Here is a 20,245-nt window from a genome sequence, read left to right as displayed (position 1 = left end):
ATCACCCTTACTCAGTGTTACCAATCATCCTTTTCTTGTGTGTTATAAATAGGAAGGTCTAGCCAAAGTAGCATCCCTGGATACTCAGCAAACAGGGATTCAGTAACAATCTGTGCATTCCTTCATTCATTCCACACACGTGGAAATCTCTCTATAGGAAGACCACAGTAGAGCATAATTGCTCCATCAGGCACCATGTGAGAGCTTCTCAGCACAGCAGCCTAGGGAAGGATGCTGTGGAACCCAATTATGTTTAATGAATGCCAAGAGAAGACCAGAAGCTCTGGGTCAACTGAGTTGTTTAAGCATGGGAGCTAGATGAAGTCATGAAGTCCCTCACCTGAGTAACTGCGTTCAGGTTGAACCTCAGATTTGACACTTTTACAGAATTAATACCTATTTCTCAACTCCTTTGAGCCTCAGCAAATATCTTACTTTATCAGACATTATATGCCAGAAATACTAAGAAACATTTTGATCTGTTTTAACAACAGTGCTATATAAAATATTTCAGGAAAGCACAAAAAAGCATTAACATCACCAACCAATCTGATGCCATTAAGAGCATTTTGGAGAGTAATTGATGAGCTTCCCTGCCAATCATTCAGAGAAGTTTTTATACATTAAGTATTATATGGGCTGATGTGCACAGCTGATGAAAACCAAACAACTGGCAATTCATAACATATATTCATCATAAAATATTATTTCTTTTAAAAGTCATTTGAAGATCATTATTGCTTATCAATACATGTTCACGAAGATTTTCTCATCGAGACTGAGACAGTAAGCTGTACAGCAGAGCATTCAAACTAGTCTTTACTCCTAGGAATTGAAAATCTCATAAGCAACAGAAGAGAGGAAAGGGGGAAGGGGGAAGGGGGAAGGGGGAAGGGGGAAGGGGGAAGGGGAAAGGGGAAAGGAAAGGGGAAAGGGGAAAGGGGAAAGGGGAAAGGGGAAAGGGGAAAGGAAGGGAAGGGAAGGGAAGGGAAGGGAAGGGAAGGGAAGGGAAGGGAAGGGAAGGGAAGGGAAGGGAAGGGAAGGGAAGGGAAGGGAAGGGAAGGGAAGGGAAGGGAAGGGAAGGGAAGGGAAGGGAAGGGAAGGGAAGGGAAGGGAAGGGAAGGGAAGGGAAGGGAAGGGAAGGGAAGGGAAGGGAAGGGAAGGGAAGGGAAGGGAAGGGAAGGGAAGGGAAGGGAAGGGAAGGGAAGGGAAGGGAAGGGAAGGGAAGGGAACTAAAAGTGAAGCAAATTAGAGAAGAAAGAGATTTATTTTTTATATATGCATAAACACTTCCAATCATATATCCTTCATTAACATTCAAGTATCCTTTCCTGCATTTCAAAATATAACTATTCTTTTTCTTATATGAAGAATACAAAAGAGGGGCCTGCACACCTTAAAAATGACTCAACACAAGAATAGCCTTATCAGTCAAGTTTGGAGTGCATCCTTTTAGAAGAAGAAATGAACATGTTTATGAGAGAAATTGGACAGCAAGAGAAATAAAATTAACATGGCATAAAGAGAGCTTATGCAAAGAGTACTTAATCTCCCGGGCAACAGGCAAGAACAAAAGGTCTTTGTAGCTGTTTCACATAATCAATGATGTTACTGAGGGAGCGCAAGAATTACACAGCAAAGTGAGCAGGACTAAGAGAAAAAGACTGAGGGTAATAAAAAGTGGTATCTTAGAATCTAGATTTGAGGGTGAAAAAACCCATAGTATTTTTGCTCCCAACGCCCCATTCTTTTCTGGGAACAGCAAGACTTCTGTTTCACTTAAGCTAAGATGAAATAGTTTCATGCTTCTCCTAGAAGGAAAGAAGTGGGCTGGAAATGCTATGAAGGGAAGCAAAATGCTAAAAATGCCAAACAAATCTTACTGAGAAATTGACCATAGAAAAGCTATAATATGATTTAATTTTTGTCACTGAAACATTACAAAACCAGTACAGGTCTTTACAGTAAAGTAAACTTGTTTTTGTTGTGTAGAGTTATCAAATGCATTGCATTGACACATTTGGGCAAAATATTTAGTCAGACGAGCACCTGAACTTGCATAAGCCAGGTAAGATTTTACCTGCCTCTTCTATGCTTCAAGGATTGACCTCATTCTGCTCTCTGTTACAGTCCCCCACCAGAAACCCAAACAGGACAACTCTTGATCATAACCTACTGAGGGACAGTTTAAAAGTGAGGAAACAATATGAGAACTTCTCAAGCTTCAGGAAGTTCCACATCTAAATAATTTATGGTCTTAGCTAAACTTGCATTTTTCTGGTTTCATTAGGAAATACCTGCTTTGAACAATTCATTTTTATCACTGGTACGAGATCAGAAAAAAATTATATTTATGTATATCTTATTGGTAACTATTTAACTGAAAAACAAATTAATTGATGAAGATAAAGATACTGAAAAATGCAGAAAAGAATGTGGGTTTTTTCTATAATTTTGTAACTTTTAGGAAAATATGTGGGTTTTGGCACATGTCCCTTAATGCAGAGGATTTCCTTAGCTTGTAGATAATTGTTATCCATGTTCTGAACAATAGGACTGCAAAGTCTCTTGGGATGATAAAATAACAATGAAGCCACTACAACTGACAATTATACAAGCCAATACCGAATTCAGACTTTTTTTTTTGTATCTAATAGTAGCTATTTCTTTCTTAAATGAATTGATACTTTTACTAAGCCATCAAAAGATTCAATAGCTGTGGAGACTGTATGGCAGTTTCAATGTTATAACAATATCAGTTCAGTTTTATAATTCCACTTGAAGTGTTGGTGTTTGTTTGTTTTAATACAGCAGAAAAGTAGCTAGTAATGATGGTTTCCTTTCACGTATACTATCTTATATCTTATGTGCCTGCTTTTGAACAAACTGTCTAAGTACTACCTTTCCTAGGAAGAAATTCAGTTGTGCCTGATCATAAATATTATGTGAAGGCCTCCTAACCATGACTGTTTGGCGTGACTCAGGACAAAAGGACACAGTTTCCTGAACACAACAGCCTCAGAGAGTGAAGATTTGGTAAGAATCTTAAATGTAGCCTAAATGCAATCCCTTACTTGGATACTACAAGAAGTATCTCGTGTTCAGTAGAAATATACTTTCATCAATTCACCAGTCTACATTTGAAAAAACGAACACTACCAATTCCATGTTAGTACCAATTCTGTTTGCTTAAATAGAGACTGTAGGGTTGCTGTGAATTAAATGAGATACTTTCCTCACTTGGGAAACCAAGAATTCTAGAGAGCCACTGAAGGCCTGTTCGAAGGAAAGGTAAAGATAAAAATTTGCTTACATTTTAATACCAATGAAGACCTGCTCCTCATCATACATTTCACCTCAAGATACTGTCTTCTTGATTTAATTTGTAATTACCACTTTGTGTAAAGTGTATTATTAAAACACCGCATCACTTTACTGACCCCAAGAAAATTAAAACATTAATAAAGTATTTCAGTCTTGAAAAATATGTCTTGTGATCTTGAAGATAGCACTTGCAACTTGCTGGATGTTATCCATCATCAAATATCTCCAAATCTACTTTTAAGTAGCAGGCTGTGTGCCTGCACAGAAATCAATGATATTACACTAACTGCAAACCAGATGAATGGAATAGTGAATCAATAAAGCCCAGTGGCAGATTTAGTTCATCTCCCTGTCTTCATTAGACCATCATTTAAAAATCCTCTAGAACTTTTGTAAGAAACCAAAAAGGGTAGAAAGAATTTTAGTAGAAAATAACATCTGCAGCATCGGAGCGTGTTCAATTTAGGTTGCATTTGTTATGACCGCATACACTGCTGATTTTTCAGCTTTTGTTGTTGTTGTTTTAACTTGCAATGCTCTCAGTTTTCCAGCAAAGATGCAGATGCATATATAATACCTTGCCTTTCTGTGCTCCATTTTTTATCTATTAAAATAACCCACAGACCACCTCATGCTGAGTACCATTTATGTTGGTAATACCTGATTTTACACTTTTGCTTTTACAATTTCACAATTATGCAGCCCTATAAAAGGATCAGATCACCAGACACTTAACATTTTGGTAATGAAAATGACAAAGCATTTGTCAGTGTCTTTTGCTCTGATTTTAGAATTACCAGGAAGACCAGCAAGCTGGAGGACATTTTCCTTAGTTGAATACAGCTCCCAAAAGTTCACTGATATTCTGATATATTTAAATGAGCAAAAATATTGGCTTAAGCAACATAGTAAGGATAGAGGAAAATGAATATCTGACATGTAAGATAGATGATAAATCTAGATTAATTTTTATGACTGAAATCAAAACCAAAAAACAGATTCAAAAATTGTACTGTTTGCTGGGAGAAGTTAGATCCACCCTTGGCTTTTGAGATGTGGCAAAACATGAATTTCCCTGAATTAATTCCTATAGTTATCAAAATACAGTATGAGCTTGTAAAATAAAATTTGCCCCATGTCTTAATTTCCTATTTTTAATAATGCCCAAAGTCACACTGGACCACGTGCAGGATACTGCTGAATTCTTGAAAGAGCGTCCCATTGGTTTGTGCCTCCATTTTAGAAATTTGCTGGGAAACTGCCACTATAACATCTGAATAGAAGTTGATAAAAGTGTATACATGTTATAAGTTTGCAGTATGGAAAGTCTATACATAATATCCTAACTATTCCTTCTGGCTTTGAATTAAAATGTGAGTAAATACTACAGAACAAGACCAATCACTCAACTGTAGTTATAAATAATAATCCTGAATGTACTCTACAGGAAAAAGGACTACGAGGTAAGAATTATTGTATGACAGGGAATATGAAGTGTTGGCTTTAGAAACAATTGCTGTAAAATAAATACCAACTTCACACTGTGTAAACAATCTACTGCAAAATTTAATTTTAACAAGTCTAATAAAACATCCTATATTGGAACTGTCTTCCAGTTTTCAGCCTTTCTAGAATAAGCACAAATATAAATCACCCAATGAGATACCGATTCTGATAAAAAGATTTATTCCAGAAATGGATTTTAATATTCTAAAATTAATTTTATAAATATACACTTTATGATTATTAATGCTTTGTTTTCATGCTTAGTATAGCAGTATTATCATAGTGATATGTTAAATACATTTACTTATCACAGTTCCAGCTCTGCAATTCACTTTGTCTCAATCCAATGTCCAACTGTCACACTTACTTTTAAATGCAAAGAGAAAAATTCAAAGGAAAGAAGAATTTTTACTAATGTTTGGCATAACACTATCAACAGTGTTTAAAATTAGAAACAAGCCTAAATTTGAAAATCAGCTGAAATTCCCAGTCTTTTCTATTCAATTTAATTTCCATGAATTGACATCTGTAAACTAACAATTCCACAATGTTTTACTTTATATATATATATATATATTACACTAATGAGCAAATATACATAGGAATGAGTACACAATAAATATCACTTACTTTGGCAATACCAGAATCTGTACAACAAAAATGCAGAAGAATATGAGACAGGCACAAGTCACATAATACTTGAATGCAGGCAGAGTAGTTGCTCGATACTAGAAGAAAATAAAAGCAAATGTTAAAAAGACAATTGCCAAAGCAGATGAAATAGCACCAACAGAATTTTCAGCTTAAAGGTGCACATATGTATAGGCAGTTTTTTCAGTAAATTTCCTGTTCTTCAGTGACTTCACATCCCTCACATAGGGCTAGGGATTATCAGACATAGTAATACTACTTTTGCTTGTTGAAGAATAGCCATGTCAAACAGTTTTGCCTTCTTTCTTCACAATTTTACCTTGTTTCTCCACTGAACAGACTATCCCAAACTCATCTTAAAAAGTTCAATTAAAAAAAAATCCCCTCCCTCCAAAAAAGGCATATGTTAAAATATTTCTAAGAATGGCCAAGTATTCTTCACAGATTCCAAAATTCTTTGTGATTAGTTCCTCAAATTGATTTTCAATTATTGATAAATACTGAATGGGCTAAAACAGTTATAAGAAATGCCATATTAATTGAAACAGGAAACTTAGGAGTACAAAAAGCAGCAAAGTGTAAGCTGTGCTACAGAGCATAACTAGCAACCACACTGATATTTACTGAACCTATATTATTACTTCAAGTAAAATATTTTATGTCTTCATTAAAAGGCCTCATATGTCCACTGTTACTACTAAACACTTGACATTCTTAGGAGAGACTCAATATAATCTGTTTTGTCATGAGAAAAATCTATTTATCTCTAATTAGTCTGTCTAGAGACATGAGAATTAAGCAATGAAATATTTATCAGAGTTGCTCTGCTATTTGAGATAGATATATCTAGGCTGAAACCAATTAAGTACTCAAAGGGAAATGATCTAAGTAGCAATTAAAGTTTGTTACCCTATCCTAGGTTTTTGGGTTTTTTTTTCCCAAAGGATAAAAGTTCAAGATTTAATTACTAAAAAAAAAAAAAAACAAAACCCAAAGATTATTTTCACAAAGCACTGGAGATGCAAACTTCAGAAAATAGAAACTGCATGAGCTGTGCCTTCCAACTGCAAGCACACAGCTGTGTCTCTGTACTTAATGCCAAGCTCTGCCTATGAAACCAGTGCACTAAACTTTACACGAATATGTAGAAACTCATTTTAGCAACACAACAGCTTTTTTCACTTTTGTATGACACGTTGAAAGCAATTCTTATCACTTATCTAACTGAATCACAAGGCACAAATGTGTCTTTGCTTGATGGATACCTTTGCAGAGAGTTCTGCTCTTCCACCTGTCAAATATGTTTGTAAAGGTCCTGTTCAACAATTTTGAACCTTGAGCTGCTATTAAAATTTCACAGAATACCAATCTGCTTTTAAATTTGTTTCACTGTTTCACACTACTCCAGGCATTTCCTAATGAGGGCAGGCAACTCACTCCTTAGGTTAAACGATTATTTTGCTTTATTATCTTTCTGTACTTTCAGGTCCCAGAGGGTCAGAAAAGCTTCTGTTTAAATAAAAAGCAGACTTCTTATCAAGTCCTTTAAAGCCAAGACTGGACTGGTGAGTCATTAAAAGGCAGCAAAAAAAAAGATAGTAAAAAAGCTGGATCCAAAAATAGTAATTACCTCCTTGGTGTTCCACAGCATTCTACATCAAGATATTAGACTTCTACTAGGAGCATTGACTCAGCCAAATAACTCAGCTCCCAAATTTTCTCCCAAGTCATTGTCCAAAGTACACATGTGACATTTTTCTCTCAAGTTATCTTTCAGAATTCATTGGTTTGTAACACCCACACTAAAATCTCATGTGCTGCTAGGCATGGTTTTGATCCAGTCAGTGAACCCAAAACCAGGTCTTGTTTCTTTTCTCTTAGGAAGTCTTCAAAACAGGCTCAAGGAGCCTTGAAACCTTTTCTACCCTAATGCATTGCCCAGCAACATATGCCTTTGTCAGCCAGCCATAACAATTATTCTGCTGAGCTGTGAAACAATCTGAAAATCATTTTAGATGCTTTGAACTGAAAGATATCAAAAAATTATTAAGTACGTCTTCAACCACCACCTGGGACACAGAGGATACTTGCTGGACAGTGTGAGCACAACATGGTAACACTTCCTCTAGCCACTTCCCATCAAATTCACCAATTTATACAGCCAGTTATGGTCCAACCTACCTCTTACTTCCCCCAAGGACAGCAGAGTTATTCAGCCATCAGCTGCCCTATGCTCGTGAGAAAGCAGAGAGAGGCAACTCCCCAGTCTTCCTGCTGAAGCTGTGTCAGTGTGTAGAGAAACACTCAAGGCCCACAGGACCATAAAACAATGAAAAGGCCTGACTTCTGAAAATCAAATCTTATTGAAAATAACTTACTTCTTTTTCCAGAGTCTTATTGTAGAAAAGAAGTGATATCCTTTGAATGTCTTCAGATTTAAGCCACTGCCTAGAACAGAGAAGGAACATTATCACTGACATAGAAGAAAGTAGTCCTGTCCTTTTCTATTACTGAAATATGGCAAAATAAGTAAGTAAGTTGGAATTAAGCAAGTTCACACGTATTGCAGTGTATATGGTGAATTTCATTGACAGTAAAAGTGGAGAGTGAAAATCCCCCCTCCTTTTTGGCTTCTATTGCTAAAGTACGCATGAAAAAAAAAGCTCAGATGAACAACTGTTTTTCTGTTGATCATGCCTAAGGAGAATCAATGGAGAGATTTCTATTGGAATGGAATATATATGAAATTCTAACAGTGATATTCCACTCATGTCCAAAATACTATAACATATCCAGTGGACAGAGGAGGGCCTGAGACAAAAACAGGCCTTGACAAGGTACCTTTAGGAAGGGCACTGTTACCATATGCAGGACTGGTGGGTAGGTAAGTTACAATTCATAGACCCCTATTGCAAACAAAAATGGAACAAACATTAGGTGGAGGGATTTTGTCTTTGAACAGTTTAGGTGTCTTGACCACAGCTCTGTACTACAGAGGTAGATTTCGATCTTTTTGCTGATTATAAAAACCTTCCCTGCTTTAACATCAGAAATAACGTAAATACTTGCATTGAAATGAAAAATCTATTTTAAAATAAGTGAATCTTGACATAACTTGAAATAACTTTTACAAAATGAGACGTTCTAATACAAATGTCTACATTTATTTTAATAGACACTCAAAAAGATAAAGAATTATTCAAATGTCAAGAGGGTTTGGCTGCTTGTTCCTCAAGAGCACCACACAAATTTGAAAACAAAAAAATAATTAAACAGATTAGTTCTGTGAACATACAGTACTTGAGCTTGAACAATAGTAGCAGGGACTGAGATTTTTTTTCCCAACATCTCCAGCAATAACTTTAAATTAGGCTCTAAACTAGTAGTGTAGCTAATGCTTTCTAAATAAAAGGGAATGTCTCAACTGACAGTCTGTAATGCAAATAAGTAGCAGCAGTGAACCGCAGTGGAACATATCCTAAATTAAAGTCCTGGAGCACAAGAGTGGACAGAGTAGAGTGTAAGCTATTAGCTTTAATTTGTGAAATGGAAAATATTTGTTTGCTTGCCTGGGAGACTGTTCCTGTTCCTATGCAACCAGTTGCATTAAAAAAGGGTCTGTAAACATATTCAGTTCTCAGAATGCTTAATTCAAAAATATATTTCCCTTTTTGTGCTGTAATGGTTCCCATCTATGTGTGATCATAGGATTCTGAGAAGAAAGGGAACTGGAAGGCTGGTGTACATATAGCACAATTTTGTTTGGGTTCAGCTGTAATCTACTGCAGAAAACATTCAGTTTGCGGAATATTTTTGATAAACTGTGAAAATGAAAATGCAAGTTTTTTTCCATTTAGTTACAGAAGTTAAACAAGAAGTAACCCTCTTCCCCAAATAGTTAAATAATTTCCTGTTTTTCCTTCTGGTATTTGACAGGCGGATTGATTTAATTACCATCAGCACACTGCTAAAAAGTTCTCTCTGCAGATCTACTCCCAAAGGCCCAATTTGGTTGCACACTTGATCGCATGTGAATTCAGGAGTGCCATTTAGAGCACGTGCTGCCTCATACTCCACATCACAAATTCACGTTTTCAGAAGCTTTTAGTTCTTCTTAAAAGTTCAGAAAAAAGCTCTACTGGTTTTACATAGCAGGCACTGAGAGGTCTGAGATGGGGAAAACAGTACAACACAAATGGAAGCGGGGACTGAGTACAGAAGAGGGAGCACAAAGTCACACACCTCTTTCACAGAGCTAAGGGCTAACAAATTCTGCCTTCAGCCTGACTCCCCAATGAGCCTAAAAATTGCCAAAGTATTTGCAAGTACCTGAGGACATGTCTCTTGGGAAACTAGGTACCAAAGTTTGGCTTGAATTCTTTTGCAATTCCAGGAGCAACACAGACAGACATCTGAACTCTGCCTGTATCCACAGAGGTGTGTGGTTTCATAGGGCTTGTACTGCTTGAGAATGTACAGCAAGGAATTATGCACAGAACATAGCAACCACCATGACTTAAAGGAAAAAAAGCATAGAGAGTGTGTCCCTTGAACACAGCAACATCCTCTCCAAAGACCAACTGGCTTTACTTAAGCCCCTTCTGTAGGATCTATATTGAGCTAGCAGCTGGCCATCCCTCCACCTCATGTCCTACAGGAATTCTCTAAGCACCAAGGCTTGGGATGACTTAGGTAGGGCTTCTCATGTCCAGCTTGTGTAGGACAGGCACTTTGAGCCAGGAGTGCTTTGTTCAAGTTACAGGGAAAAGAAACTCATGGAGAAAGTGTGATCTTACACCTCTTGGCTAAGGCCTGGAAGCTCTTTGTTTTTTACTCTTGCAATAATGTTTTTTAATTTTTCTTAATTCAGTCAGAGACTTATTTGCCATACAATCCAAACATTACACTTAAAAAAATTTAGAAATGCCTGTTTTCTCACAGACTTCCTTAAAAGTTTTCTCCTTGATTCACAAAACCTTCTGTTTAGTTTCACAACCACTCATTCACTCTAGCTGCTAACGTTATTTTCATTTTACAGATGAAAAAATTGAGGCACAAAAATATGCACAGTAATAAAGAAAAAAAAAAAAAGTGATTGGATTTGTGTCCTAAATGTAGAAAATATTTTATTTACCTTTTTGTGTGTACTTAGCCTTCACAGAGTTAAAATATTATTGAATTACCTTGATGTTTGAGGAGTCAGCAGTTTTTATAACTTATTCCTGAGTATTAATCAATTGAATCATTGCTTTTAAGATATTCATTCAGCAAATCAATACTGAGCTAGGTAGAGAATCTAGTTTTGGAAGGTGACATTCAGACCTTCTGATATATAAGATACTTATCTTTCTGCAATTTCCTATGTAATTCACAAAATGCAATGAAACTTTTTCAGAAACCTTTTTTATCCCCAAATTTCTCTAAATTGTATGTAATAATTAGATAAAAAAGGGATTGTCTAAGATAAAGCAACATACAATAGGGTCACACCAATAATTTAATTTAATAATGCAGATGCATTCATATATATGCTTTACTTTTGACATCAAAATATCTTTTTTGAAATCCTTCTATCACACCAAGTGCACCTAAAGACACAAAAAATCTGCCAAAATTTATGTAGCTGTTTTAGGGAAGTCTAGTATAATCCAATGGCTTTGCCTATCTCATGACCTACCCTATTTCACTGTGTTCTCTCTGACCTATAAATATCAACACTCTTCTAAAATTACTGAAAAACATTTTCCTACATCCAAGTACCATTTAATAGAGGTAAAAGATGAAAAAAAACCAAAATGTGACATATGAACATTTAATAATTAGGTGTAATACTCAGATGATTAAGATTTTGAGTAACAGAAGTAGTGGGGGAAACATGTAATTCATTACAATTATCGTCCACATTTTTAAATGTCAATCCCCTATTTCATCAGAGAAATATAAGAAGCTTGAGCACTTATTTTGGACTGGAATTGACTTCTTTCTAGCCTTATCAATTCACCAGAAAACAGAATACATCATACTGCCTCCAGCTCTTCCTAGGACACAGAAAAAATGGCAAGTTGTCTTGCCCAGCAATTCTAGCATGCCATCAAGATTAGCCTTTTCTAAGAAACCAGCCAAGTGAGAGACATTAAACTGTGGGTTTAGGGAAAGTTTCTAATCCTGAGGAATTGTTTCTGTGACAATTAGGAAGCACCAATTTTCACATCACTCTGATTCCTGAGCCAGTTATTTCTTGTCTGTTACTTCTCTGCCCCCAGGTAAGATAAATTTGTAGTGTTACAGCCATGAGTCTACAGACACAGTTACAGAGCAAACTCCCTTTGCCAGGAAGATCAGGACAAGTCAATACCTCCGTCACACCATGATTCAAAGGCACTGTCTTATCTCATATAGAGGAAAATGTTATTTTATAGCCCATCTTCAAAATGTGCAGGGCTTCCTAACCAGTATTGGTGTCACCTTTACTGTTTTCAGACTTGGTATGCACGTGGGAGCAAAAAAATATTAAACATTGCCCTCTGTTACACATTTAAGTCAAAGTTGGAATGGACAAAGACAACAAAGGATAGAGGATAAAGCCATACTTTTGGGCATTGATTCCATCAATGGCTTGGATCATCCTCTCATTCAGTTCTTCCTCAAATCTTCTTTTCTGTGATTTTGTTCTGAAATGAAAAATGTGGGAAGTTACTTCAAAAACAACAGCTATCATAAACTTGAGTTTATCATAAATTTTTAACATTTATACTGCAATAGCAACTATAGGCATCAGGCACAATTATCCTCACAATAAGCTCTTAAAACCCGTCATTAGCCACAGTCTCATGCACAAACACACACACACAAATCTAGAGCTTAGCTATTAGGGAGCAATGAAATGCAAACACAAGGAAATATTTCATATGAAAACAAGAGAGCTCAAGAAATTCTGGTCTAAGTCTTCCACACTGTTATGAACTCATGAAAAAGAATGGGAATATGCTCAAATTCAAAAAGCATTCCTGTTTCTTGCAGATTGTTTTTTTTAAACTTTGTCAGAATTGTATGATGAGCACAATATATTAGTGCACTGAGGCATAATAGGTATCCTCTACCAAAATCCTGGTAACTTTTCTTTTCTTGGGAATACTTTATTATTTTTAATAAGAAAACTGAGCACTACCTGAAATTAGTTTCAATTATACATCGTGTTTCTCTATTTATGAGCCTTGTAAGTACTCTGCAATAAAAAGCTTCTTTCTTTTGGCTGGATTCAGCATGAATCCAACAGAGGATCATCACAATGAGTTTACCTTTGCTAACATAAATTGCTGGAAAAATCGTCAATCCTTTCAGTAGTTGTGTTTTCCTTGAAAATGACATATCTCAAATATTGACAGGTGATGTCTGTAATTGAAAACTTAAATCCACTGCTAACTTAAAACTAGTGTTTTCTAAGAAGTCATTAGTCAGATCTGAAATTTTACTCTTTACTCACCAAAACGTTCTTAACCTACAAACTGAACCCAGTTGAAGGTAACATGGATTTTTTTCAATATCAAGTTTTTGGGTTATTTCCCTAAAACTGATAACCTGCTGCAGATTTCAAATTAATATAGCAATTGTATTAGTTTACCTGCAGGAACTTCAAAAAACCCCAATGTTCTCATGCCTATTCAGTGCTAGTGAATTTAAGAAATGCTTAAAGAAGAAAGAAAGCGCTTAAAACTCATTTTTCACAGAAATAAATCGCAGAAACAATCTAGGAGAAACACACAGACAGATGAGGAGACACTGTCCAACTACAGTTAATCCTCTTGGCAGATCCTCAACAACATAAGACTATTGTGGAATATCTAAGAGCTAAGATTTTCACAAACAGAAGCCTACAGTTGTCCTTCAAACCCTACATTTTCATATTTTAATAAAATACTGATTTTCAAAGTGCTTATGATCACTGCAGCTCTATCCTGTGAAAATGATTAACTAGCTTATCTAGAATCCTAGTTACATGTCTGTCTCACTATGGCCATTAGACATCAGTAATGGAAGAAATTCCTTCCATAATAAGGTATCAAGACACTTTTTTTGCCTTCTGAATCTATTCTGGAGTGAGGTTTAGAAACACTTCAGAATTTTCAAGAACTGCATTATTTCCAAATGCCACAGTCCAATGGTCATTCATGGACTGAAATTCTTTGGACATACTGTCCAAATATAAATGTGCAGTTTTAAATTTAGACTCTTTTTATTAATATCATGCATGTTCAGTCAAAACTTGTTCACCTTCTGGAACTCAGCAATATTTTAGGCAATTACATAGTAAACCTAGACAACAACAATTCAAATTTTTAGAAGGTTTGTTTAAATGACTTTATGGTATTTATGATATCACCATCTTGCCCTAGTCATCAAGGTATCAAGCAGCAGCATAAAAACTTAAAACTATTGTGATCTTGCAAACATTTTGTATAGCAGGAGCACTATAAAAGACCACAAAATACCCTTTGAACAACTACTGCTGCAAACATACTAAAGACTTTAAAAAATAAACCACAATACAAATGCAAAGCAATTAAACAAATATACAAAATGCCTCTTTTAATACATATTATTAGCTGTTGTAAGAAAAATTATTGACAGCCCTTTCCATCTTCCATTTTCTTACCCCTCTCTGGGCTTCCTCCCAATTTTCCTGTATGTAATTTTCTTCCCACTGATAGAGTACCTGGGTTGTAGTAGGTCACCAACATAGCAATTCAGTATAAAGCTATTTGTTATCAGGATGTGAATTTGCAATTCATAAGAAACAAGTCTGCCAAATCTGTTTCCATAGCCCTTCTTTATGTAAGATGTATCAGCACTTACATAAAAAAAGAGTCTGTGTGGGAAATGGGCCTCAATATTTGAAAGCATACCAATGTATATTTATTTATATGGACTTTCTATGACTAAGTAATTTTTTAAGATTTACCTCTCTCTGCAACGCTGAAAATGATATTGCCCCATAGGAACATCCTAAAAACAAACAAACAAATAAGCAAACAGATTTCTATTAATTACAATAGACTTTAATAATATTAAATTGCTTCTAAAATAGTCTTGAAAACAGGGAAAGTCTTCAGTGTAAATATTTTTAGCATTTGATTGAAACAGCCCTAAAGAAAAATACAGCTAGAAGTGAAGATGGAGTGACCTGGAATAAAACTCATCTATTAGTATAAACACAGGATAAACTAATACAACAGTCTGAATACAAGAGTGTTTTGCTTTACCACAAAGACTTCAATGCCATCACTATTTGGATGTAGCCCAAATTCTTGCCAGCTTCAGCAAAAACCAATCTTAAGTGTTTTTGAAAAAAACAGACCTGAGTGACCAAATACAGACAATGGTCATTATTTTTTAATTAATAGCAACGGCAGCAATCACAGGCACATTTATTTTGTGGTTAATAGTGATGGCTGGGTACTTCCTGTAATGAACCTGTCACAATCCACATTCTGAGGCACTATATTTATTAAACAAGAATATGTCTCACCTGTACAAGAACAAAACTGAATGCCAAATGTTGAAAACTATTAGAATTTACATTTGTGCATTCTCTTTTAAGAAGTAGAAGATAATGTAATGTACAATGTACTGTAGACTGACTATTTTACTGAAAGCAGTATAACAGTTTTAGTAAAATGATAAAGAAATCCATTCAGTGTAAAAGATATGACATTGAACTATAGTACTTGAAAACTCAGGCCTTCAACCATAGGTAATGAATTGTAGATGCACCTTCCAAAGGTGGATGTTACAGTCAGTATGGATTTGGTTCCTGGGGTACTCTGGGAATAAAATCCACTCAAAGTATCACAGGGATTATTCTAACTTCACAGCCTTTGCTCCATTTGGCCATGTTCCAAATGGAGAATATGGCTAAACAGTGAATAAATCTCTAGGAATTTCTCTGTATTAAAGGATTTCCTTCCTAAGGGTGCTATATTCTGGCGTTTTGTTCAAAATATCTTTCCACAAGACGAAGAGCAGCCACTGTACATGCTGTGACTGCGGGGGGGGGTCTGAGCTCAGAGGGTCAAATTTTGTACTCTAGTGCCAGACCCCTTATAATTCAGAGATGCACTTACAGGAAGACATGGCTTCTTAGAACCTAACCCAAAGTTCCCCCTCCAGTAGAAAAGCTTCCATCAACTTGACTGGGTTTATGCCATGTACAACTACATGTATCTTCCTCTACCAGAAACAACCAGGTATTTAGCAGCGAGCAGCTTTTTCCTTTCAAATATTGCTATATTGTACGAAATGACAGAAGTAGGCCCCTACTGTTGTGCTTATCTTGCCGTTTTCAGTGGTCATGCTGTCCCTGTGGTGCAGGTGTGCAAAGGGCTTGGCTGCTCCCCAGGACTCCAGGTACCGGGTCATGCGGACAGAAGCTCTCATTTTGGCTCCATCGAGAGTGTGCCGAGGCCGGATGTGGTGCTGAGGGCTCCGCTTCTCCCCCTGGTTGGCAGAGGACAAAAGGTGATATCAGCCTTTGTGCTCACGACCTTTCGAAGCAGCAGTGCGTCATCTGGCACCACGGGTCTCCATCACCAGGGACTTATAAATGGAGAGATGCTAAGAACCTGCAATTCTTAATGATATTGCTGGGAAATATCAGAGACTTATTTCTGAAGAGCGGGAAACATCGGCACTGCAAACATCATATATTTGTAGGCATCAATAACAGCTCTGATCAATATCTTATTGTAGTGAATTATTCAATAAAGAGATTAGTGGTCCTGCTCAAAAACAAGTATGACTGGCCACAAAATAAAAGTACTACTAACCTTAGGATTGATTACAAAGTAAGTTTTAACATTATGCTCCTTCAGATATGGGTCCCTCACATCTCCGTCCCCATCTTCCACTTTGTAAGCTCCATTCAAATGTGCCAAGGTGACTGAAGTGATGTGAACACGGCTGAAATTATATTTTGAAAAAAGGACAAAATCACAAAAACCGATCAAAAGCATAATTTAAGCCTGATCAACATTTTTTACTTGCTTTTGGACACACCTTTTATTTGCTGCTCACTTCTTTTGCAGTCCCTCTAATCTAAATTTTAGAAGTTCCAAAGGGCATAAATCTAAAGGTTTCCATCCAGAAAAAAAAACGCTCTTTAAATCACAGGCAATATTGTGATTATTACAGTGAAATACTGAGTACTTCTGTTTGTTTTGGTTTTTTTTCTTCTCAAGGCAGTGTCACCATGAGATTCTCCTAGTTTTCTGAGCATCCATATTAAAGTAGAAGTGTGCACCTTCTCACCCTCGTTCATGTAAACAAGGAGATTGTGTTTTGTAAATACTGTCATTGTTTTGAATTCCTTCCCAAAGAGAAGGGGAGGTTGAATGACAGTCTCTTAGACCAATGTGGCTGAGAGGTGGGAAAGCCACTCTCCAATCCATGGGCACCTTGCTAAAAGCATATAATAGGAAGTAATAAACAAAGCCAGAGATTCTCCCTGCTGCTCTGATCTCCCCAAATTCGTGGCTCCGTGTGTCTTTTCTGGCGAGGCTCACAGTGACAAGGCAGCACCTAAGAATTAGTTCAGGCATCTCCGTGAAGGCTTAAGACATGGTGCCTGTGCATTTCTCCATGACTGAAAAATCCCCGTCTCCAAAGGCTAACAGGGCAGACTCTTACCCTGGGACGCCCCCAGCTTCCATGTGGTTGGCCAGGGTGACATCGTGGGACCAGACATCGTACTGCCACTTCTGCAGGCCGATGACGCCGCAGAGCACGTTCCCGGAGTGCACGCCCACGCGCATGTTGATATCCACCCCGGTCGCATCTCTCACCTTCCTAAGGTTGGGAATAAAGCCTCTGTTAGTACACGTGATAGGCCCTTTGTTCTCTTTTACTTTACCAGTCAAATTATGTGGATGGCACACCCCTGGAAGCGCTCAAGGCCAGGTTGGATGGGGCTCAGTGCAACCTGCTCTAGTGGGAGATGTCCCTGCTCATGGCAGGGGAGTTGGAGCTAGATGGTCTGTAAGGCCCATTCCAATCCAAAACATTCTATCATTCTACGATTCTATGAATGTAGCAGTAACAACAGTAATAACATTTACCTCTTCTTAGCATTGCCTCCATTCTTTTAATGCTATGATTATATATTATCTTTCCCATTATCTATATTTGCAACAATTTGCAGAAATATTAATTCTCAAGTCTGTGTCTGAAGTTCCTTCTTTTATATTAATCTGAAATTATTTGGGAGGTCTGTGAAGAATAGTGGAAATATTTTGTCTCAAGGTAGAACTTAAGGACTGTTTTTGTTCTACCAGCTGCTTTTGGAGGCCTGGAACTACGTGACACAGCCTTCTATCTAAAGAGCCTAATGTTTACAGTGGAGACTCTCTCATATCTGCCATATCTGAGAGGCAGGATGAAAAACACAGCACCTCAGGATATTCCACAGGCTGGGCCTTGTACACTCTTTGGGGATATGAGGTCAATGCCATTCAGACTGTGGAGAACATAGGCTTAGCAACCCTCCACATGCTTAGTGAATGCTGCACCCACTAGAACATTATACAGCAAATGAAAGGCTACCCTCACTGTCCAGATCACACCCAAACCTTTGACCCCTTCAGTGACTGAGCTGAGTATCTGTTCACCCCATCCCAAATCTCAGAAGAGCCCTACACATAAGACAGGCATTCATCTTTGCAGAAGCTGTTCTTCTGAATCACTGGAGGGAGACTGAGGTCAAACAACATTTCCAGACATCTGTCATATGGGTACCTAACCACATATGTAAAGAGTAATAAAACTAATTCAGATATCTACAGGCTTAGCTCTAAGAAAGTGGAAGATCATGACTTAACTAGATTTATGTATTTAAATCCCAACTGATGTGGACCCAAACCTAGCAAGTAATAATACATGCATATACACTTGGAGAAATTCAGGGTGTTAATGGAAGAAACAAGCACAGAATGAGGAACCCAAATGGCTCCTGTATATGAGTTGGGTGCATAGCTCCAGCAACATCTCCATCCTCAGTGATGAAAATCATTAGCTCTGTACCTTCTGAATTATTTAGTTAATGTGACAGTTTTCTCTCTTTTTTTGTTACTTTTTGCAAGGGAACATAGAATGCAACAGCCGAATTTGATATGGTAAATCCTGCATTTAAACAGTTATTCTCAAGTGTTTTTTTTCTGGGAAATGAAAGTAACAGGAGCATGACTGAAAGTATTCTAATTCCATCTGTCTCTCTCAAGTGTTTATTGGTGTTTCTTTTCACATTGCCATTTTACACTGCTCTTGTGTAGCTGACACACTTGAAAATGAATTGCCTGTAAATGATCTTTGTAAGCAGTTTGCAAATCACAAACACCACTTTGCTCTGCACAAGGTATATGACACAAGCCTACCACTTTGGAAAAAAGCATTTTAAAAACACTGGTCAAAATGGAAGCGGAACATTTATCCTCTGTGAGTGCTTGTCAAAAGACTGCCCTTCCATATTCTGCAGAGCAAGCTGGCCCTGAATAAAGTCTGCTTTATAATAAGCTCTCAGGAGTTAAGCAGGGGAGCAAGCAGAATTGTACCAGAACTGAATCTCTTCTTCTGTCTCACAAATTGAAGAAACCACGGAACATATTAAATTAACAGTGTAACTCTACACCAAGTTAGGGTTTACAGCTTCTCTCCTGAACTCCTTGAACAATTGCTATGACAATGCAAGCTGTGAATGCATCAAGAATGTAGACTATCACATCCTCAGAGGACATCTGCATCACCTACAGAAGCATATCTGAAACTTCCCACCTTTATTTCATTTTCTGTTTCCCCTGTCTCTCTGGTTTCCTTCAGCACAGCATAGTCTGTGTGCCCAGCCTGGTTGAGAGTCAAAATACTCATCAAGACTGTATTTTTCATATTGAAATGTGAAATTTGAATTTGTAAGCATTCTGCATTTTTCAGAGGCATGGCTATCTTGCAGGTAATTGTAGCAACTTTACTTCATACAAGCAAGAGTTCAGGTCTTTAGGAAAGCATCTTTGTGCTTTATCTGAGCTTTATTCATCTATAGTTCTAGACCAAGGAATCTAAGACTCACCTAGCCCTTTCTTGCACACTGGAACACATTGAGTGAGCCTTAGGCATTTAATTCCCTGCAAACTGCCAGCTTTAACAGCATAGTTTCCCTTTGGATCAGACCTGCAAGAATGAAATCATACCTAAAAGAATTCTTTTATTTTGTACCTAGCATTTAAAATGGTATAAACATCTTATATCCAACAGTTTATTTTACTTTCCTCTGAAATGGAATTTGTTCCATGATACCAAATGAAAGGAAGTCTTTGAGAATGTGTGACTGAGCAACATGCAAATAAGGAAGTCACCAGACAAACAATGGGGTAGAGTTTGAGCTGAATGGAAACAACACATATATTCACACACAGACATTATTTTGCCTTAAAGCACCCAATTCTGTCCTTAAAGCACCCAATTAAGGTGGCCAGCTCTCAGCATCACAGGCAGCACTGGCATTTATGGCTTGATGAAGTGAGCATCCCTCTCCCAGGCAAGCATGCTGCAGACTACAAGAAAAATTGGATTTGCTCCAACATAGAGCAGAGAAGCAAATCAATTAATCAGTGGGACTACAATCCATGTTTAAATGGGAACAATCCATAGCAGAGGGAAGCTGAACCGCTCAAAATGGAGCTACACAACATTAGGTAAGAAGACTGAATAAGACTTTGTAGTA

General features: G+C 37.1%; 1 protein-coding gene across 1 annotated transcript in view; it reads right to left on the bottom strand.

Moving 5' to 3' along the window:
* ADCY2 (adenylate cyclase 2) overlaps positions 1-20,245 on the bottom strand; it is a 210,226-nt gene that overhangs the window by 52,434 nt on the left and 137,547 nt on the right. Inside the window, exons 8-14 of the mRNA XM_063399668.1 lie at positions 17,164-17,322; positions 16,305-16,437; positions 15,799-15,975; positions 14,441-14,484; positions 12,072-12,152; positions 7,860-7,929; positions 5,461-5,558 (exon numbers count right to left, since the gene is read on the bottom strand). Of these exons, the coding sequence (XP_063255738.1) occupies positions 5,461-5,558; positions 7,860-7,929; positions 12,072-12,152; positions 14,441-14,484; positions 15,799-15,975; positions 16,305-16,437; positions 17,164-17,322 (762 nt within the window). The remainder of the gene's footprint in view (positions 1-5,460; positions 5,559-7,859; positions 7,930-12,071; positions 12,153-14,440; positions 14,485-15,798; positions 15,976-16,304; positions 16,438-17,163; positions 17,323-20,245) is intronic.

The sequence above is a fragment of the Prinia subflava genome, chromosome 1, assembly GCF_021018805.1.
Source record: "Prinia subflava isolate CZ2003 ecotype Zambia chromosome 1, Cam_Psub_1.2, whole genome shotgun sequence".
Taxonomy (NCBI): Eukaryota; Metazoa; Chordata; class Aves; order Passeriformes; family Cisticolidae; genus Prinia; species Prinia subflava.
The sequence above is the reverse complement of the archived record's forward strand: the minus strand, read 5'-3'. Positions and strand labels throughout refer to the sequence as shown.